The sequence below is a fragment of the Aedes albopictus genome, chromosome 2 (assembly GCF_035046485.1).
Source record: "Aedes albopictus strain Foshan chromosome 2, AalbF5, whole genome shotgun sequence".
Classification (NCBI taxonomy): Eukaryota; Metazoa; Arthropoda; class Insecta; order Diptera; family Culicidae; genus Aedes; species Aedes albopictus.
This window is the reverse complement of record NC_085137.1, coordinates 234397652-234421544: the sequence shown is the minus strand read 5'-3', so window position 1 is coordinate 234421544 and position 23893 is coordinate 234397652. Positions and strand designations below refer to the sequence as shown.

The following is a 23893-nucleotide window of genomic DNA, read 5'->3' as shown; positions in this document are numbered from 1 at the left end:
TTCTCGAAACTTCTTGAGAAATCTCGAACGAAAGACATCTCTTGAAGTCCAAGAACGAACATCTGAAAGAATCCTTGGAGGAGTTTCTGGAAAAATTTCAGATGAAACCTTTTCAGAATCTCAGAAGGAATGCCTACGGAACTTCTGAAGGAAACCTGTTTAGTTGCAAACTAAAATGTAGCAGTTAATGCCCATGATTATGAAAAAACGCCTAGTTTCTAAATAATCAATTTTGCCCCGCCACATTGCGATTCTGACCCGTAGTCCAGTGGCGCTTACGGTAACTATGTGACTATGTGACATTACATATAATTTTACCATTGATCCTGTTCTGCTTAAGATTTGCCGTATCGAAAAAAAAATGGAACAGTGCTTATTTTTAGATTTCAGTATGGTCAGTTTTGACACATCTCTAAGTTCATTGGATACAAAACAACATCAAAGCTATTCGCTCGTGAAAGTTGTGGTCGTAAACGTACTCACATATTTTAATCTTCTATCACATTCTTTAACCTTCCGTAACACGCGCGGTTGGCTACCTGCGTCAGCACCACGCTAACGCTGAGTACAAAATGCGAGATTTTTTCAACGTGTTGTACAAAATACAACAGCGCGATCGCTCGAGGGTTAAACCATCTATAAACTTAAATAATAGTGCAAATTGCCACAATTACCAAACCCACAGCCAAACAACGCGTCCATCATCCATCAAAGTGCAGAGCTCATCACTTTAAATCCATCAAAATATTAAATTAATTAAAACTGTTCGCCATTAGTGCTGCTGCACTATAACTGTAGAGAGGAAAATTGCACCGCAGCTAAGAAGCTGCGCTTAATGTTCCTCCCGTTGCATTTACCCACGATTGTTTTTTTTTTGCGAAAATCGCTCCGTGCTCCCACTTTTCCTAAATGCACCATACAAAGTAATGGTCGAGGAAAATCGTTGCAATCATCATCGTTGCACCGTTTCTTCTACATCCACTGGCAGTGGCTTTTAGGCTGAAGGTATCGTCGTCTCCGTCATCGTCGTACCTAGTTGTTGCTTTGAAGATGAAGCGGGTTTCATCACTTTGGTGCAGTTGCGGATTATGAAGTGCTGGCAGATGAAATTTGGACGACCGAAGTTCGAGCAATTTTTTCATTTTTTTATTATACTATACAATTTAAGTGCCAAAGTGCTTTCATTACAACTTCAACCAAAATCTTGGAAGTTTAGTTTTTTTCGATAACAAATATATCAGAAACTCGACAGTGTTTTGTAATGTTCAACTTTTTTCAGCAAATTCAGCCAATTCTATCTGTGAGACAGACAGATGGAATGTTCAAATTTTATCGTGTACACTCTCCGTATAGCGAGCACATAAGATGAGCAAACAATGCAACCGCCTTTTCTGGCGCATCTCGGTCGTCGTAAATGAAACTGAAACCGTTGATAACATGGTGAGTGGTGGATCAATGTAGGGAATTGTTTAATGATATCAACAAGATAAATTAACTATAGTAAGTCGTGAGTGCAATAATTATAAAAAACTAGTATAAGCGATAAAAGTTTTTTTACAACCTGGGGATTATTTTTTATTACCGTACGGGTTTGGGCCGAATGGTCTCAGATTTTCATGAAACTTTTTCCACAGGCAGGGCTCATGAATATATGAACAAAAAAATGAGGAAAATTCAGGGTCGCCTATTTTCCCGGAAATTTTTTGTTTTCCCCTGACACTACACTAGGGAATTGCGCCACTTGGACGGTGGCTTCTATATTCGTCTGTTTTCCACTATAACTCAGTCAAATTTGAACCAATTGACACAATTTTTGGAATGTGGTGAGATAGGTATAGTATTTAGCCGTGTACAACATTTCAAATCAATTGGTTCAAAATTGACTGAGTTATAGTGGAAAACAGACGAATATAGAAGCCACCGCCCAAGTGGCGCGATACCCTACACTATTGAAAAATCATAACTCAAGAACGAAGCATCGTAGAAACAAAGTATTTTTTAGAAAATGAAAGCAAATTTTCTCAGAAATCAAAAAAAAAAAATATGAACTGGAAAAGTTTTCCACAAATTTCCACAGTTGAGAAAATTTGTAAAGAAAAGCCGGAAAAAACTATGCCCGAACTCGTGGAAAATTTTCGAAAAATATTTTTGAGAAGGTTATTTTATAAGCTTTAATCGCTGAAATTTTTGGAATGCACTTTTTTTTCGTTTTTTAGTTATGGCCAATTTTGTTGAAAAATGTCCAAATGTGCCATAAAAGCCTTTTCTTTGAAAAATCATAACTCAAGAACGAAGCATCGTAGAAACAAAGTTTTTTAATGAAAATGAATGAAATTTTCTTCAGGAATCACAAAAAATATGAAATGGAAAAAGTTTTCTACAAAATGTTTCACCGTTAAGAAAATTCAAAAAGAAAAGCCGGAAAAACTATGTCCGAACTCGTGGAAAATTTTCAAAAAAATATTTTTGAGGAGGTAATTTCATAAGCTTTGATCGCTGAAATTTTTGGAATGCACTTAATGTTCGTTCCTGAGTTATGGCAAATTTTGTGAAAAATGACCATATAATATAGGCTCACATGATCATTTTCACATAATTGACCATAACTCAGTAACGAGAAAAAAGTACATTCCGAAAATTTTGATCGATAAAGCTTATAAAATTACATTCCCAAAAATATTTTTTTAAAAATTTTCCGCGAATTCGGACATAGTTTTTCCGGCTTTTCTTTATGAATTTTCTCAACGGTGGAAAATTTTGTGGAAAACTTTTTCCACTTCATTTTTTTTGATTCCTGAGAAAATTTGCTTTCATTTTCATCCGAAAACTTTGTTTCTACGAGGCTTCGTTCTTGAGTTATGATTTTTCAAAGAAAAGGCTTTTATGGCACATTTGGACATTTTTCATCAAAATTGGCCGTAACTCAAAAACGAAAAAAAGTTCATTTTAAAAATTTCAGCGATTAAAGCTTATTAAATAAGCTTCTCAAAAATATGTTTTCGAAAATTTTCCACGAGTTCGGGCATAGTTTTTCCGGCTTTTCTTTACGAATTTTCTCAACTGTGGAAAATTTTGTGGGAAACTTTTCCCAGTTCATATTTTTTTGGATTTCTGAGAAAATTTGCTTTCATTTTCTAAAAAAAAAACTTTGTTTCTACGATGCTCACACTAAGAGATAACACAATCATTAGTGAAGTGGATGTTAAATAAATCCTCTATCAAGGAGTCATGATTTTGACATAAAATATAAAGCAATCATAACTAAAAAAGTTACGAATGGTATTTCTTAATAATTATTTTTATTTCATTCGTCACTTTTGAGTTTATTTCTTATCTGAAAGATGAGACCGCTGTTCATATGCCAATTATTCAGATAAACCGTAATTTAAAGAATGCAAATTCTCATTCAATCGTTTTAAGGTGATCCGGGATGCCATGTTTTGATATCTTTCTTCATTTTTTAACTGACGTGGCAAAAAACGATCAGACTACACTGCAAGTGAGCAAATGTAATAATATTTAGTTTCTAGTCCGTAACATGGAATAAAAATCTGAGCTTCGTATCTTTGGAAAAATATGGCAATGGAGGATAATTCCACAGCCGCCCCGTCCGCCCCTAGCAAAACATATTGACACGAGGCGCTGTCCTTGTCCATCACTTAATCCATCACGAATCGAAGCCTCGGGTGGCGTCACTGATCGCCGAGTAAATATCAGATAATGATTATATTGACATCACCGGGCACTATATAAGTGCGGCGACCACTCGAGACCGGTCGTCACGTGTAACCGGATAACTAACTATATTCTTTTCACCTCACTCCGTGTGCCGTCCCTGCACTATAGATACCAACACTTGTGAGCCTACGACTAGATAAGCAATACAACTACTTCGCACCCTACCCTAAGTGCGCCAATTGAAGTGCTTCGCGTGGCTCTTCAATCCGCATTGCTCGCCAATTGACGCGCGGTGCGAGAACCTAATGATGGGTCATCATCGCACCCCGCAGCAGCTGCTGCTATACAGCCTGCTAGTTAGATGGCCGAACGCGCGATCCTACCATGTACTAAGTATGACGACGACGACGACGACGACGATGATGAAGGAGTACAGTTTAACAAGGTCGTAATGGACGAATATAATTAGCTTCATTTGGAAGTATGATGAGTATTATTAGTATCATTCGAAGTTGAGAAAAGAGTGTACATGTAAAAAATTGGTCGATGGGAAGAATCACTCGAAAAGTAGAACATATTGAAGTGATACAGGAGAACGTTCATGGACGTTTCAGTGGATTTCAGGGGATTACGCGTTTTCTCAGGGTGTTTCAGGGTCCCGGGGTGTATTCAAGAGGGTTTCATGAGATTTATAGGCATTTTCTGGGATTTCGACAAAGTTTCTGTGGAGTCTTAGAGCGTTGTGATGGGTGTATGGAATTTTCAGATAAGTTTAAAGTTTTATAGGAGCGTTTTCAGGGAAATATTTAGGTGATTCAAACGGGATTCAGAATAGTTTTAGAGACTTTTCAGGGGAGATTGAGGATGCGGTGCAATCATAGCCCTGAATCCCATAACCCTTCAGCGCGCGCGATGTTGTAAAAAGTACAACACTACCAAAAAACCTCGCTTTTTGTATACAGCGCGAGCGCAGTGCAGTTTCGGTTGTTTGATGGCGCGCGTCCTGGAAGGTTAAGCCCCTTGAAACGCGAACCTCATGTAACCCCCTGAAACCTCTGATATCCCCTGAGGCCGCTTGAAATTCTCCTTGAATTCCTTGAAACGCCTCACTGAATATCCCATGAAGCCCCTTAAGATCTCATAAAACGCTCCTGAAATCACCTTAAACGTCCCTGAAATTACCTAAAACGCCTCAATATGCCTCAGAAATGTCTCTGAAGGCCCCTGAAACTCAATGGGCTCTGAAGCTCCCACGCAAAATTTTGAAACGTTCATGAAACCCCCTAAAACTCCCATAAATGCCTCTGAAATCAACGCAAATCTTTTGGAAACTTCTTCGGCAATTCTTTTGGGAGATGATTTGGTCATTTTTTGCACTTTCAATCTTTCGGTTGTTCTTTGGGAAGTTTTTGGGCAGTTTCCCCGTCAATTCCTTTGGGAAATGTTCACGTAATTTCCATGGGAATTGCTGTCTACTAATCATACAGGATATGCTTAAGTTATTCCTTTTGTAGATTCTGCAGGAATTCCATCAGCAATGCCTTTGAGAATTCTTTCAGCAATTTATTTGCTGAAATTCTATTTTTTTAACTCATTCTATAACTTCTTGGGAAATTTCATCAGTAATTATTTATAAAACTTCTTCAGCAGTTCCTTTGGCAATAAGGAGTGTATCGTAAAGTAGTTGAAAATGTTTACAATAGCATCAAAAATAGTTTAAGGACAGACTTGTTAGAATCCCCACAATGGCCAACTTTGGCACCTACTCACGATTTCGAAAGCACAAATCTCTTCGTAAACAAAACCAGCTCACCTGGGCTTCTTATTTTAAGCTTTTTACAAGTGAGCAAGAACAGAATGATAGAATGCACTGTTGTTTGAAGCTTGCTTCTTGAGATTTGTGCGTCTGAAGTTCTGATGCACTGTTGAAGCGGGATTTCAAGACGTTTGTCCTTAATACAACTTTTCAGTAATTTTATTTTGGAGATACTGTATAAATCCTTCAAAAAATAAATGGCTTTAATGATTTTCTAAAAATGTTCTTTCAACTAGGTTTTTAACCTAGATTACTGAACACATGTTTTAAAATTTTTGCACACCTTCTTAAAAATTGAAATTGCGAAAAAGGTTCGATAATGTTCGAAAATTGTTAACTTTTTTGAGCAAATAGGGTAATTCGCTAATTGTTGAACACCACCCAAATGTTGAACAGTTTCTGAAAATTTTATTATTAATATAACTTAAGCAATTTTCGCTTAACGTAAACGTATGATGTAGATGCGTATACATGTGTGTCACGATATTGATCCAATTAAGTTATGAAATTATACATATTTTACGTTAAAAATATTGATTGAAAATTTTGTACCGCTGATGAGACGAAAACTGCACAATTCTTAAGATTAATTTTAAGAAATTGTTCTTACGAAATAAGCTTTGCTGGCAAATCGGCCACAAATATCAAAGTCACACCATAGTTGCAAGAGCTAGAAGGATGTCCTTAACAGTTTAACATTGTTTAAAATCAGATTTTAATTGTAATTTTATTTGTAAAAAATATTTTTCTTATCATACTATCATTATCCATCTAGGATCCAATTGTTGAACACTGACATAACCTACGATATTAGCATGACTGCCAAATTTTTTTTTCCATTTTACCTAATCGTGCATGTCATGGGGTTTCAAGGGCGTTCCAGGGATGTTCCAGGGGTGTTGCAGAGGGCTTCAGGATGTTTCCAGGGGTTTTCAATGGGTTACAAGGGCGTTCCAGAGGTGTTCCAGAGGGATTTAGAGTGTTAAGGTGGTCCCAGAAGTATTTCAGGGCGTTCCAGAGGGGTTAAGGAGCGATCCACGGGTTTGCAAGGGGTTTCAGGGTCGATTCAAGGGTGTTCTAGGGGGTTGAGTGGGTCCCATGTGTATCCAGGAGTGTTTGAGGGGTTTTCAAATGCGTTCTTTTCTTCAGTCGTTTTCGCTTCTAGTCAAATCTTATCAGTCATTTGTTGCATTCAGTCATGTTCAAAACGATACCAATCCACTAGAGCGTTTTTCAATGAGAAGCGATTCCCTGTCATTTAAATAAATTTTCACTCAAATGACTTACTGGTCACAAAACACGAAAAATCCGGGAAAAATCCGCCAGAGTGAAAAAATTTCGGATGTCGGGTCAAAGTCGGGTCAAATTTTATCAAATGTTGGACCACTGTTGGACCCACATTGGATAACTGTAGGGTCTATGTTGGGTTTGGTAGCCAAAATAAAAACAGGTCAATGATAGGTTGATGTCGGGTTATACGTCATCAATTACGAACAAAGCTTGAACCGTTCAACAATTAGCGAGAATCGTCCAACATTAGGATGAGCTAGCTAAAGGAAGCGTTCAACATTTGGGTAACAGACTTTCCATACAAATGTTCTATTTTCTCTTAGAAAATAGAATTTAAGGGAATTTAAATTGAATGGGAAGTATAAGTAATGAGTGGATCTAGACGTTCACTGGATATTTTTCAAGTAAAGTGGAATTATGCACGGAAAAATAAACGAAAACAAAAATTCCAGTACTAACCGTTCAACAATTGGCGAATTACCCTATAATAAGCTCCAGAATCCTCATGATATAGGCAAATTATTTTTTTCAAGAAAAATCTCCACTGCATTTAAGCACAATTCTTAAAACTGAAAAAAGCCATTTTTGAGGAACCCCTTTTTTATATGCTCCACCAAACCATGTTTAAGCAAATAAAAAATACATAAAATGAAAAATTCGCATTTTTTCAAATAGGGTATGTTTTTTATTTTATGGACGAGTAAGTTAGAGCAAAAAATGGAAATATATAACCTTTTAAGATATTAAAAGCAGAGCTTCAAAGTTTATCCAAAAAATATACGTTTTTTGGAATGGACCATTTTGTAGATATAGGAGATTTTTCTATCGAAAAAATGAATTTTGAAAGTCGGTGTTGAATGATATGTTATGTGTACATAACTGTTAGCAAGCATAAATATTTTCCAGATCTTTTATCGTACAAATTTTATTCACTACACATTTTTGAAATGATGAAAAACCTTAACAAAATTGCATTTTATGCAGATTTTTATTTTGTGAGGAGTATTCATTTAACCATATTTTCAATAATACTTAACATTTTCCAAATTTTTCCAAGCTGTTCTAAAATCAACTATATTGTGAAGATTTCATAGAAGATCCGAAATGAAAAGACCAACCCAGCTTCGAGATAGAGCATCCTGAACATTTTCAACTACTTTCCGATACACTCCTTATCATTAATTTCTTTGAAATTTTGATTGCCCTTTTTGAAAACTTCAATGGAAGTTCTTTCGGGAATTCTTTTGAGATTTGTCTTGCTATTTTTTAGAATTTCTGGAAGTGCTCTAAGAGCACTAAGTTCAAGAGAGGCAAGCCAAGTTCCAATTCAAGCGTCGAGCCATAAAGAAGAAGAAGAAGAAAAGAAGAAGGATAAGAAGAAGAAGAAGAAGAAGAAGAAGAAGAAGAAGAAGAAGAAGAAGAAGAAGAAGAAGAAGAAGAAGAAGAAGAAGAAGAAGAAGAAGAAGAAGAAGAAGAAGAAGAAGAAGAAGAAGAAGAAGAAGAGGAAGATCAAGAGCAAGAAGAAGAATAATAATAATAAGAAGAAACAGGCTCCTAAAGTTACATCTAATTTATGGCTTTAAACCACAAAAAAAATGTCCAAGAGTACTCATTTAATCATTTTGTGATGTTTGCTAATAACGTGGTTAAAAATATATTAAGGCTTATAACTTATACTTTGAGTGATTTTTTCTAGCCGTGTACATCAGATAGGAACAATTTCATATCCCCAGTATGAACAATTTTGAATTCCATCAGGTCAATGTTGACCTGAAATGTCAAAATAGAACTGTGAAATGGTACCGTCTACCCTCGTTGGTTTGACCGCATCTAATCTGAAAACTTTTTAATTAGACCCCCGCTAATCTGCAAAACGTTCAAACTAAAAATGAATCAAACGTCATTCTGCTCATGGAACGGGATGAAACGCAACGCATAATCAAAACAAAACAGCAAAAAGGGTAACCATCAGTGTGTTTTTCAATACCCACAGGGTTACTAGAAGTTCAAATTAAAAAATGAACCCTGTTGGTTTGCATGATGTGCCGTTCAAACCAACGGGGGTAGACGGTACACTTATTCCGATTTTTTTCATTATTCTTTCATTTTTCGAGTGCGGGAAAAGTACGGTTCTGATTGGAATACCATACTGGAGGTTGCAGCGATGGATTTGCTACAGCTTTTCGTAGTGGCGATATTAGGGTAAGACTTTTAAAGATGTGTGAGTGCCTCCGGGCCATATTTGTAGTCCCTATTTTGTACAAACAAATGAAGTTTCTAACGTTATGTGGAATGATGGGAATTGTTTGTTTTTATCGATAAACTCTAAGTTAGAACAAAGAAATAAAGCTTTGGAATAAGTTAACTCTCAGTTTGAAAATCAACCATGCGTTTTGTTGTTCCAAACAAGCGCCATTTTTCTGCGTGTAAAATGCTGACAGAATTTTATAGGATATTTTCGAAAAAAAAACACAGAAGAAAAATTTTGGAATTCCCAAAGAAATCGCAGAAGAAATTTTTTAAGAAATTTTACAAGGAGTTCTTCAGAAAATAATACCGTAAGTATTCCCAAATGAGTTGCTCAAGCAATCTTCAAAGAAATTGTCGTAAAAATATCAAACACATTTTCGAAGGGATTCCAAAGAGCTTCTATTCAATATATCGAACTGGTCTCCAGTGATATTGTATCGGCGTAGCAGTCTCTTTTGGAAATCAAGAGCTAGTTTGTTTCAATGTCCGACGTTTCGATGTGTTTAACACCTTTTTCAAGGATTCTAAGGATTACAATAATATCGCATAGTCAAGGAAACTTACACACTTAGTTTTGTTTGCCGAATCTCAGCAAAATAATTGCCGAGATTTGCACAGCCGAGTGCTCAGCAATCAACTAACTCAGCAAAAGTTCACATTGCCGAGCACTTCGGCAATCTCTAATTTTACAAAACGTCAAAAATTGCTGAGATTCTCGGCAAAAATTTTGCTGTCTACACGGCAAAAAAGCAAAACAAAACTTGGGTTGCCGAATGATCAGCAAATTGAGAACCGTCATAAATTGCCGAGTTTTCAGCAATTTCATTGAGGTTTACACAGGTTTTTGTCGATTGCTTCTATGAAAATATCATTGATTGTTGATGTTGTAATCTTGTTTATTGAAAACTATTATGTTCAAATAGATCGATCAAAAAATAATTGTTTCACATGCTGCTGCAGCTCGTCGACAGAATCGAGGTAACTTCGAAATGCACGTCCGTCGGAGCGTCTAAAACAAAAGAGAAATGAAATCACTTAGAGTTTTTGTTCATGTCATCTAAGAAAAAGCCTGTTGTGTACATTAAGTTTTACTCACCGTCGTCTAAAAATCCTCTTTTCACAATAAAGCTGCACTAATATGTTTATATTTGCCTCCTCCGGTTTTCTGACTCTAACACGAAACTACTGACTAAAGGTAAGAACGTGTATACAAATGACATCTGCGTTGCTGAGTTTCAGTGAAACGAAATGCGTTCGCTGATATTCCGGCAAATGTATTTGCTGATTTCGGTAAAATTATTGATTGCCAAGCTGTTCAGTAAATAGATTTGACGAAGCTCGGTTAACTACAATGTTTACACGAGCTCTCAGCAAATATTTTTACCGAATCTCAGCAAAGGGCGTTTCATTTGCTGAAAACCCAGCATTTGTTTGAGTTGCCGTGCGTGCTCGGCATTTTTTATTGCCGAGCTCGAAAATTGGTTTTAAGTGTGTACACAAATCTAACAGAAACATTAGCAATTTTGTCAGGAGGCTCTTGTTGAGCAGTGGTCTTTGAACATTTAAACATTCGAACAAATACTTCCTATAAACATAATCAAAAACATTAATCATCTACCTATACAAGGTCACAATCTTCTAAATTATAATAGTTACCGGCATAAAACACGTAATAATAATTACAATATTATCTTTTCTTCATCGCAAAAAATATTTATCCAACTGTCGTTTCGGTCCTATTTTTACTAACTAATGTTGCATGCAAGTACATTCTCAAGTTTGGGTATTGATTGTCGGGTCACGATCTTTTTCGGGTGGGTCATGTACATGTTGTATTCTGTCTGTGTTGTTGTGTTATCTTCTTTGGTGTCTGATTGTGTGTAACACACCAGCATATTGTGAAGATGAATGGGTGATAAAACGTCGAAGGGACAAAACGTCGAAAGGACAAAACGTCGAAAAGTGTGTAACTGTTCGCAGTTCAGTGTTGATTTTTTTTTAGATTTTGTGTGGATCGATTTACTTCTGTTGATAGCCTGAGAGGGGTGGCGATACGGTGGATCCACCACGATGGCAGGATGACGAACTCATTAACGGGGACACACTCATTATGTCTCATTATCTCGGGTTATACCCATACTCTGGAATACCGGATGCATTGCGTAACAAAACCAGACGCCCTTGAAGGAATAATGCGCCCGATGATCCCCATCGCCACCTAAAGGTGCCAGAGATCCAGCCGACGCGACGATAGCTAGAGGCCGCCATCGTAACCACCCTGAAGGAAGTTATGACTTAATGTTGAAAATTTGTGGAAGGTGCCTCTGACATTGTGCCACTCGCAGTGTTGCATTTGAACGCGACCAATTTGCGTTGAAGTTCAAAAACGGCACGCGACGATCAAACATATTTGAACATTGTTCAGTTCAAAATTTGGAACGCATGTGAGTTCGAAAGTGAACGCAACTTGAGCAAGAACTGCACACGTAGAATGCCAACATGGTACCCTGGTACCTGATAAACTGAAATGGTCATGTTTCTACCATTCTTTCACCAATTCTAGCAATCTTGGGCTGATTCGATTCAGAAACTCACCCTCAATGAGAGGGGGAACCGGTTAGGTCACCGTGGATTATCGAAAAATCCGAATTTCGTTGCAGAATCTTTATGCCCGATGCCAAAATATCCCACTTCATAGCGGCGCATATTTTCGCGCAACAACGCGTGTATGCAGATGCGTCACAAAGTCCTAGGGCAGCACCTTGGTCAGGACGCACATAAGATTTGATGACACATCCAAGCTCAGTTCATTTTCGGCTCGTGTTTAGTTCAATTGCAACCAGGGTCGTGCAATTTCGAAAGGAAAACATGACGTACGACGACTGTAGCAAATCGTTTCCCATGCGAACGGGCTGCTGTGATGCTTCATCTCTCACCCAGCAACACACTCGTTCGTTGCTGCTACAGAAACAAGTGTGTATGAAACATGGGATGATACACTTGGATTTTCGTTTCATTTATGAGTCATTGAAATACTTCAACATGCTAAAAACACTATTTAAACCACATTTTTAAATAGTGGTGCACGCCAATAGAATGATAATTATGTTTTATGAAAGAGGATAACAAATTCAACCACTTAAATCCAATTAACCGGCGCCCGTAACCATTGAGAGACTAGCGCGCACCAGTGAGACACTAATGCTCTGACGGGTGAAGCACAAGCAATGCGACCGGGTGGGAGACTACCGAGTGCTACGATGAGTGGAAAAGTTTTTTGTAACGACCGAGTCATTAGAAAAATGTATGAAACACTTGAAGTGACTCATTCAAATGTTGCATGAAAGTGTATCATTGAAACGAAATTGTACGCCCCTGATTGCAACACTGGGTGCCGGTAGAAGGGGCTCCAAAGAAGTAAGAGAAGAAAAGGCCGCGAAAGTCCGGGAATAAATAAGGGTGAAGAATGATCCGACTGTTCGTTCAATCCGCACGCAACAAAATCCGTTCCTGATAACGTCAACATCCAGTCACGTACTCTGGAACAGTCAAAATTTCCTCTTACAAATATACACCATGAACAAATGTCACATAGTCGTGAACTATGTTCCGCAATACGTACGTAACGCCTGGATAACGGAGCCCATAAAGAACAAAGATCACAGATATGTGAACTGTGTTCCGATAACAATAATTCTAATCACGAAGACGAGAACTAGGTTCACGGCAAAGGGATTTCAGTTCATGGGAACAGGATCAAAAATCACAGGAATGAGAACGTAGTTCATGGTCTGCTATTGAGTTCCAGTGACCATGATTTCTGTTCACGGAAGCAAAATCGCTGTTCTTGCTTAATTACTAGTGGTTACGGAACTGGGAGCTCGAATTATGGTATTTGATTTCATAAATTGAAATTAGGGAAAAGTCAGATATCTTGAACTATTTCTGATTTTTGGTTATTTCTTCACATAAAATCACTTAATATACCACAATGAGAGTACTTTCCTTTTACTGAGCTGCATGGTTGCCTTTTGTTGGCCGTAAACTGTTCAATTTCACTCAGTATACGTATTGGAAGGGTACATATATTCGATGAAACATTCATTATATAAATATTTTCATAAATTTTGTAATGTAACATAAAGCACTTGAATCGCGATGATATTGTATCCATTGTTGGTAGTTCATATTCCACACCTTCACATAATCAGTTGACAAATGCATTTTTCTCTCAGCAGCAGCGATAGCCAGTCGTCGTTACCGGAAAGCTTCTTTTCGTAGTTCGTAGGCGGCATACAGAACACAAACCTCACTTCTGTTTGTTGAAAATGCAGCACAAAAACCCCACAAAATAATCAATTTTATACAAACCACAAAATAAACTAAAACTTCACACAATTTTCACTTTACTGCTGGCTCTTTTGTTGTTTTTTCCCACACGTTACTAATAATGACAGCGCGCATGATATGTGTTCACGAAAGCAAGAACAAAATCCAGAATATGATTTTTGGAGTTCTTGATATCGTGATTTCATTCCTTGCTTTTGTGAGCGTTACTATATAAACAGTTCAGCATGAATCAGGTTCCTGTATTTGAGATCATTTGTATGAAAACTGTAAACATTGAATCACGCAAACGGGAACTTAATCACAATTTCGAATGAATGTTAAGTTCAAGCCTACGTGATTCTTTGTTCACAGATATCAGAACGGATTTTTTCGCGTGCGGGTTTCCAGAACGATATCCGGATAATCCGTATCGTAACACATAACACAGCGTAACAAAAATTAAATTTTGGTCTGTCTCAAGAGCAAACTTATGCAAACTTATCCGGGCTCAGATTTGCTCCAACACGTCACAATTTTGAGCTATACCTCAATTTATAGGGCAAAATATGCGATTTTGGGCTTTTTTGACTGCAAGTTATAAGTATGGAAATATTTTTTTTTTAATCAATCAAAAGGTGAATTGATCAATTATTATCTAAATTAACGACCAGTGAAGAGAATTGTCAGACAAAAGAGGCACAAAACAAGCAAGAAAGAAGGTGCGACGATTACTCTTTATCCCAACTGGTAACAGATAATGACATGATCTCGAAATTTTTTGTTGCAGACAAAACGGAAGCTGAATTTGTTGCGTACTTTTCAACTCGTGAATAATCAATTATTGCTAACCCAAAGTCGATACTGTTTGATGATAGAGCTTCACCAGAGTTGCAGTGTTTACCGACTCGAAGTTACCGTTCGAAAATTGCAATGCAAGGCTTAAAAATCTCTAAACTCGTGGTGTACGATGTTAATCCCATTATTTTCAAGTTGGGACAAACTTATGTCGCATGGGTTTGTTTGTCGCAACAAATACAGGTTGCGACATTGTCATTATTGTTGCGCGATGGTTGAATTTTGATTCACTGTTAACGACTCATGCAAAATATATCGGTTAACCAAATCGAATTTGATAGTTTTAAGCGATTTATGTTAGATACGATATTTCCCATACAAGTCACCCTCCAAAAGTTGCATGCAAGTTTTCATACTTACATAAAATGCTTAAATCTATCAAATTTGATTAGGTAAAACGAAATATTTTGCTTGAGTCGTTAATTTAGATAATAATTGACAAATTAACCTTTTGATTGATTAAAAAAAAAATATTTCCATACTTAATAACTTGCAGTAAAAAAAGCCCAAAATCGCATATTTTGCCCTATAAATTGAGGTATAGCTCAAAATTGTGACGTGTTGGAGCAAATCTGAGCCCGGATTCGGATTCAGCGGCCCAAAATCCTTCGGAGACACATAAGTTTGCTCTTGAGACAAAAAAATGTTGCGCTGTGTAATCTATCCTATTACGTCTGGCATCCATGCACCAATGCGTGAACTCATACGCCAAAAATAAACATTTCTCAGCAACACATCCGCATGAACCGCAGTGAATTCCGCGGTCTGTTGGCAACAAGCGATTGCAATCAACAGACTCGATGACTATCGAGCAGCTGACGGTAAATGAGCAGAAAAGTGAATGAAAACTGACGCACGGTTAACATCAACGCTTCTGCTCGAATATTTTGCGCACTGATTTCAACCACGTTCGTAAATAAAATATTTTACCTACAAAAATATCACAAGAATTCCAGCATTAGCTATGGCTACACAAGGCGTGACATGACCAATTGATTTTACTCTGCCAGAAGACTGGAGGGAAGTGAACTGCTTTTCAAAAGAGTTTCCGATTCTAGCCCATTTTTCAGCTCTGAGTCACTAGAATGGATTCGTAACCAGGCCTGTTCAAGGGCCATGCATATCTGACAAACAATGCATTTTTAACTGCAATAACATCCAATTCACACAAAGATCTCATTTGATGCGTCTGTTTAATTGGAAAGTTTTATTACCGCACTGCCATGGTCGCCTCATATTTGCACCAGATTAAAATCATGTATTACTACCCGGAAACGTAATTACACCCCCTTCCATATACAAACAGATACACAAAAGCTATAACCAGCGCATCTCACCAGAATCTAACAAACAATCGCTGCAGCAGGCGAAGCCAACTGGCAAACGTGACCCCGGCCATCGGTGGAGCAAACTGCTGCTACAAATAATAACCAGCGAGATTGCTTGTTTCATGCACCAATAAAATTGCCATTTCACAGATGAATCGCACCAGGAGGTGAAACCCATCAAAAAACTAACCGACTGAATGTCTGACCTGGCAATTGGCAATAAACTCAATTAAACCTGACTGCCCAATAAATAATATTGAATCAATTTCGATCCGTGACGATTTTCGAAATTATACCCAGTTGGTAGGGTACAGTATGGATTCTCGTTGCAAAGTTGGCAACTGTCCTCGGTGTCAATGATCGTGGCGCGCCTGTGCTCATGGAAAGTGAATCTGATCAGCAGCGCGCGGGATGACAAAAACGAACCAATGATAACCGGTTGCTGCTCCTTGGGACGCACATAGGTCGGTCGCTTCTCCATAGATAGAGAAAATCAATGGAGGCAGCCGCCGTGCTTGCACATACTAGAGTAACTAGTTTTTCAATCACGTACCGTCTGGTCGACACAGATTACCACACTGGTAGCAGCACCCGAGAGATAGATGTTTGCCCATAAACATATAAAATCAATAAAATTCGCACTTTCCATTGCTGGCCGCCTGCATACTGCGTTGTTGTATACAAACAAACGCCGCCCGTTCGTTTGCCTTTTGAGAACCCTGTGGAATGTGCTCGTAAAATGATGGAGTCAGGTTATGGCTTATCGCAGTGAATGCTCTATATAAAGTGTTGTAGCAGATTCTAATATTTTACAGATGCTTAGTTTTCACACAGATGGCCATAGACTGAGTCGTTACGATGTTAGTTGCACATTTGAAGACGTATACAGAAGTGACTGTCTTACAGTGATATTTGTTGAAACAGATGATAACATTTTTACCAAAGAATCAAATCTGTTAATATAAATTTTTTCGATTTCGTCGATTTTCTCCGTCTAAATATACGATTCCGCATGATCTTATCACGATTGAGTGTACCGATATACAACTCAAGATTTTGAAATTCAAAAAAAAACAATTGGTGTTCAGTGGGAATCGAACTTAAATTTTTTGATGGAGAACTGCGCGTTATCTCTATTGGCTATATTGCCAAGTTGGAAATAGAGAGTTCAAAGTGAATGGCATGAAACGAATAAAAATGAGCATGATACGGTGCGAGACTTGTGGTGGGAGCGTTGTTGTTGTGCATTGAGTGGCACCAAAAGTGGTTCCGTGCAAGAGGCTCGGAATTCACATCGTTTTTGGAATCTATACATCACTTATTGTAAGTCATCTGCTGTATATAAAGAGTATGGAAACCTTTATATTTTGCTTGAAATTATTGCTACCATGGTTGGAATGTGTAAAAAACAACAAAAATACAAATTTGTGATGAAAACCATGTTTTCTTTTTCTCCGTCATACAAATATGTAAACAAAACCATATACGATTTCCGCGATTAAGATTCGACTATTAAAAGTGCAGTAACAATCATATGCGTCTGTAAAAATTAACATACGATTTCTACGATTTTGTTCACTTCGTATACGACGCAAGTGTGACGCAAACGATCAATATACAACATTGTTATGGTTGTATACGATTTCACCGATTTTGATCATACCTTAGGTACCAAGCTAGATTTAGCAGATTCATATACGATGTGAAGCGACGATTTCCACGATTCAATATATCATATATACGATGCTAGCGAACTTGCAGCTTGACACTAAGAATGTATGTTTTTTCACGATTCTATGCGATCCTACCGATAGTATCTCACACCTTTTATGATCGAAGATGACTGTATGAAACAAAATCGCAATTGAAATTTAATTTGGCATGAAATGCGATTTGACGCAATCATTATCAACAAATATACATATTATTATACAATTCTGATTCAATATATGAAAATATACGATTTTTTCCACACAACGATTTACGATATGTGGTTGGCTGGGACTTTTCGCGGAATGTACTGTATCGTGGAATACCATTTCGTGAAATTCTCTCTCTCTCTCTTCTTGGCGTAACGTCCTCATTGGGACAAAGCCTGCTTCTCAGTTTAGTGTTCTATGAGCACTTCCACAGTTATTAACTGAGAGCTTCCTCTGCTAATGACCATTTTGCATGCGTATATCGTGTGGCAGGCAAGAAGATACTCTATGCCCAAGGATGTCAAGGAAATTTCCTTTACGAAAAGATCCTGGACCGACCGGGAATCGAACCCGTCACCCTCAGCATGGTCATGCTGAATACCCGTGCGTTTACCGCCTCGGCTATATGGGCCCTAGCGAAATTCAATATTTTTCAAATTATAATAGAATGACAAATAATTTATTTATTTATTTTTATCTTAGCTCTGCTATTGTATAAATTGATGTTAAATCTGAAACCTTTCTTTATAAAAAAATGCCTTCTTTGTTTTGTAGGCCGTTCTCAAGAATTCTAAACGTCAGGCTAAAGGCAATTAGACCAAATGTCATTAGATCGAATGGAAATATGACCGAATGGACATTAGGCGTAATCATCAATAATTAAACGATGTCACATAGATTGTACTTTCAAGCGCTTATAAGATATTTACCTTCTTTAAAATAAAACCTATTTTCCCAGTAACATTATTGTTTGGCTACCGAATTGCTAATTTTTCCATCATTTGCCTTATTTCCATCAAAACCTGTTCATGAGTTGTGTATTTTGTGGCGATTAAATTGATAACTCTATAGAAGATTTGACCTTGTTTTGATAATAGGCTGTTCTTTCAAGTTACACTGTTGAAAATTGTGGCTAGCGACCAAACTACTAACCAAATGAACAAAAATCCTGTGATTTACAGTAACACTGAGTTTTTTTTTGGTAGCCAGGCTGCTGACCAAACCTTAGCGATTTATCCTTCTCTAAATCAAGGGGAGGGCTTCTTTTTCGAGTTGCACTGTTATGTTGTTTATTGGTGGTCTACTGCTAATGACGTAGGAGATTCGTGCTTCTTTTTTAAATGTGCTCTCCTTTAAAATAACACTTGCTGGTGGCCAAACTAATATCTACAACATCTACATCAAAGAGTTTTTCTTCTTTTTAGAATCAGTTGAACAGCCCTCAATCATAACCACGTAAAACAAAATTTGGCCATCTTAGACCCACTCCCCCCCCACCCCACGTACACTTCTGTAAAATGTATGGAGTGTAGACTATGACCAGACATATAGTATACTATTGCTCGTAAATTTGAGACGATGGCGGAAGCGTACATCCGACTAAAGAGTGAAGCCAGGCAAATTGGATTAGTCATCAATGTGTCGAAGACAAAGTACATGATGGCAAAGGGCTCCAGGGAGGAATCACCGCGCCCACCACCCCGAATTTCTATCGACGGTGATGAAATCGAGGCGGTTGAACAATTCGTGTACTTGGGCTCAGTGGTGACCGCCGCTAACGACAACAGCAGAGAAATTCAGAGAAGCATTGTGGCAGGAAATCGTGCTTACTTTGGACTCCGCAGAACTCTACGATCGAATAAAGTTCGCATCAACACGAAGTTAACTATCTACAAAACGTTGATTGGACCGGTGGTTCTCTATGGGCACGAAACATGGACCACATGCAAAGGACCAACGCGTCCTTGGAGTTTTCGAACGAAAGGTGTTGCGTACCATCTACGACGGAGTTCAGATGGAAGACGGGACTAGAAGAAGGCGAATGAGCCACGAGCTGCATCAGCTGCTAAGACCAACCATCGTCCATACCGCGAAAATCGGGAGGCTACGGTGGGCGGGTCACGTCATCAGGATGTCGGATAGCAACCCGACTAAAATGGTTCTCGAGAGTCATCCGACCGGTACAAGAAGACGTGGAGCGCAGCGAGCTAGGTGGGTCGACCAAGTGGAGGACGATCTGCGGACCCTACGCAGAGTGCGGAACTGCAGACAAACAGCCATGGACCGAGTGGAATGGAAACGGCCACTATGTACAGCAGAGGCCACCCGGCCTTAGCCTGATCGGTAAGGTAAGTAATACTTACTAAGTACAGGGGATAGACAAAATGATCGGGACAGGCAAAATTTTCACTTTTCTAAAAATGTTTCACTAGCTGTAACTTTCCGAAAAGTGCATCGAATATTCTGAAATTTGTACTGTAAGTCCACCACTAGCTGTGTATCAGTGGTCCAAATTTGGAATAGATCGGGCCGTTCGCCATAAAGTTATTAAGATTCTTGAAAAAGGTATAATTATTCAATAGCCAACTTTGAACTGTTATATGTATCTCCGGATTCAATGAACCGATTGCAATGAAATTTTGACCATTCATGACTTATATAATGAGCTATGAAAAACCTTTGACATAACTTAAAATTCTTAACACGGAGGAAAGTTATAACGATTAGATTATTTTTCTATTAAAACACCAAATTATTCAAAACTTCAATATGGTTTTAAAATTCAAGATGCAAATTATAGTTCATTTAATTGTTGAAAATTTCAGGTTATGACAAATGTTTGCCAGAGTTCATTATATAAGTCGTGAATTGTCAAAATTTAATTGCAATCGGTTAATTGAATCCGGAGATATAACAGCTCAAAGTCGACTATCGAAAAATTATGCATTTTTTAAGAATCTTTATAACTTCACGTAGAATAGCATCATTTTTCTCGAATTTAGATCATTGATAGACAACTGGTCGACCAACTTTCAGAGAAAATTTGAGAATATTTGATGCATTTTTCGAAAAGTTACAGCTAGTTGACCATTTTTTAAAAAGCGAAATTTTTGCCTGTCCCGATCATTTTGTCTATCCCCTGTATATTATATTTTTAATCAGATATTTGTGCTTCTTCTCGTCAAAGGTTGTTCTTTTATATATATTTTCATAATTTGTTTTAAGATTTGCTAAAGGAAAATCTGAAAATTGATTTTCATTTCTTTGCAGATTACGACTAAATAAATTTCTTAAAAAATTTCTAGAAAATTTCCTCTAGACATTCTTTTGAAGATTCCTAAAGATATTCTTCGAAGGATTCTGGAAACTTTCAACACTTATGTTGGGAAACCGGACCTTTGACCTTCCAAAAAAATTTGCTTTAGAAGTTTAATCCCTTCCAGAAATTCCTTTAAAGATTCTTCTAAAAGTTACTGAAAAAGTCCTTCAAGGATTTTCTTGGGAAAACTTCTAAGAGTTTCTCTGAATTTCCGATGATTCCTCTGTGAAGTTGCATGTTTGTAAATAAACACTGTTCCAAACTTTGGGCATGAAGTGAAGCATATATGCTAACACTATAGTGCAATGGCGGCACAAATGTTCCATCCTTCCTCTTCCAGCCGACCTTTTGATACCTGATAGCATAGTGTAAGTAATCCTATCATAAATTGAAAATAAAACTCGTATCGTAGACAAGCAATAAAAAAATGTACTCTCAAGAAAACGTTCTTCAAATATGACCCAACACCTACCTATTGCTTATTTCCTGAAAGGATCCGCCGTCCAGCAGCCGTATCTTCGCAAACAGCATCGCATTCACAAAGGGCACCTCCACCAGCTCCTCCAGGTGCAGCTCCACCGTAAACTTATACTTTTTCTTCTTCATCATAAATGCCATTCCTGGGGCACCGGGCCCTATCAGTGTCATTCACTCGGGCGCAATTATTTCACAACTTTTTCACCCTTCGTCGGGAAAAACTTCAGCCAACAACACCACCAGAAGCGACAGCAGCCGTGCGCTCCGAGTGGCAATTTGCACGCAACACCTTCTCTCGCACAGATTCGTTTGCACACCTTTTCTTCGCACCGATACTTTTTTTCGCTTCACAGAATGGATTTTCTTCGGCTCAATCCAATTTTCGTTTACACCACTTGCGACACCTTCTGGTACTAATGATTAATCGAGGCCACCAATTTGCGAAATTATCATTTCATCTTCTCCCGCACACAATCACCATATCATATCGTAGTGTAACGAAAACCCAACTGAATCACAACAACATCACCTCGCTGTTATCTCGTCGTGAAATTTCTAATTACAGTGATTCACCGGCGGCGACAGCGACGACAACGATGGAACGCTCGAACTGCAGCCCGATCACAATCCATCGTGTCGTACGGCCACTGAATTGCTTCAGAGAGAACCTTCCACCACCACGACCGTCTGCACTGACTGGGCCCAGACTAGAGAGTGACTTGTCGAATCGATTTTACATCATTACCGCGATCCTCCGTGTCCGATGGTGTCGCGCTCGCTAGTCTGGGAATTTTTCGATTCCACCATCGGAAAATCCGTCTCTATCTGTTTGTGGCTACTTTTTTTTCTTATATTCGAGTTAGCACAGCACAGGACTTAATCTACTACGGCGGAGCGATAAACGAATACTGTAGTGTTGTCGTTCTCTGTCTGCAGAATATGTATGAATCGTGTTGGCAGCTGCTGCAAAGAGACAATAGGAAGAAAAGAAGAGGGTTAGTGTAAACAAGCCACTAATTAACGCGAATTGAAGCTTTGAGGGGAATCCTATGAGGTAGCTATCATAGGAAATATTACAATATTTTATTTGAAAAGTAGGTGATATTTCATGCCTGACTCAATTTCCGGAATCGTTTACTAAAACATAAAATGATGGAATTATAATGTGAACTAGTCAAATGGTAATCTTAGTACCGAGCTTCATGGTAACCGTTACAAATGATTTGCCAATGACATCCAGGTCGTCAGCGAAACAAACAAATTGGCCGGATTTCTTGCAAATTGTACCCCGGATACTACGCCTGGCTTTCCGCATGACACCAGTGCGAAACAGCGGCACGATAGTCTATCAATGAAATTCGATTGAAGTAAGTGTTCGCCCGAAATCTTCAGGCAGTTTTGCACACCGTCCTTCGTTGCTTTTGTCAATCTTGTTAGATTCCCGGGAAAGCCGTTCTCTTCCAGAATTTATTTATGTTTATTTATTTAATATCAATCTTCATCTGACTATGTCTTAATGAAGTAAAAAAAATACATACATAGATAAAAGCAAATTACAAAACAAAAGAGGAAAAACAACAATCGTCAAAATTAAAACTAGACTTAAAGCTGATGGTTCACTCGGTTTAGGTTTCGGAAGTGCATCGTGAAGCGTTGCTGCATGGACGCCAAGGAATTATTGAAATCAATTTTCAATAAATAAGGGTTTAGCTTAGATCTTAGAAGCATCTTTGCAGTAACTATAGAAGGTAACCTTGGATAGATTCCCATTTACGACTCATTCCTCCAAACAAAGAAGCACTCAATTTGATCAAAACTACCCAGCATTGCAATCTGTCCTGAATTTCTGAAGAAATTCAATCTGAATAGTATGACTATTAAACACAACGTTGCCTGCCTCTAAGTACGGTTTTCCCGTTTGAACTCGATCTTTGTTCGATGCACTAACACTGAACCACTTGAAATCTAGGTTTGCTACGCTTTTTGCTTGCTTGAATGAAGAGCCATGATTACGCATTCTTTTCCACAACAGCAACGCCGTAGCCAACACTACAGCCGCAGCCCTGCCTACATGCTGTTCGTCGATCCGATTGATTGATACATCGCGGTTGCACCCCAAAGCTCTCTGAACAAACCCCTAAAGTGGAACACCACAAACACGGACCGCCGGCCGCGGAACGGGCACCTCGGTCGGATATCGGAAGACGCGCGCTAACAAGCAATGCAACAGCCAAACATTGTGCCCGGTCGGTACTGTTCGATAAACAAATCATTGGTTTCCAAACGATCCTTTCATTGGATAATTTCCATCCATAATACCCCGGTGTGGGGCACAATCAGGTCTTTTTAAAAGGCTCTTAATTGTTGTGTTTAAAGTCGTGTGGTGAGGCACCACCTTGCCGACCCGGCACTTGCCCATATTTCCAATGTTTGGTTGCAACGCTCCAACAGTAATTAGCGCCATAAATGTACGCCGTTGTGGCCAACGGCCTGGAAACAATCTGGCTTACGTTTGGTTCATCATAAATTTGCAGTTTTCACCTCGTTGTTTTCCTTGATTCCAAGCAAGCAAGTCAGCGGCAAGAGTTGCTTAGTTTCGGTTTGGGAATTGGTCCACACTCACAAAAGCCATATGCGATGCCACACTCGGTGTTTATGAAGCAAGCAAGCAAGCAAGTGGACCCCTCTCGATAGACAAACTTTCGTTATCGAAATTTGACCTCATATCTCACATATCCAATTTCGCTACACGCTATGCAGGCGGTAAAGCATAGTGGTGTCGGTGGTATGATTGGTTAACCTGTGCAAAGCTGTTCCATTATGCTCCTGAAAGCTTGTTTGTGTGCGAATA

General features: G+C 38.4%; 1 protein-coding gene across 4 annotated transcripts in view; it reads right to left on the bottom strand.

The window, feature by feature from the left end:
• Positions 1-23893, bottom strand: part of LOC109400987 (early estrogen-induced gene 1 protein) — a 337105-nt gene that overhangs the window by 214675 nt on the left and 98537 nt on the right. For 3 of the 4 annotated variants that reach the window (XM_062851358.1, XM_062851355.1, XM_062851356.1), the window contains exon 2: positions 21038-22005. In XM_062851358.1, the coding sequence (XP_062707342.1) occupies positions 21038-21213 (176 nt within the window). In that variant the 5' untranslated portion in view covers positions 21214-22005. The remainder of the gene's footprint in view (positions 1-21037; positions 22006-23893) is intronic. The other variant, XM_062851357.1, reaches the window with a different exon arrangement.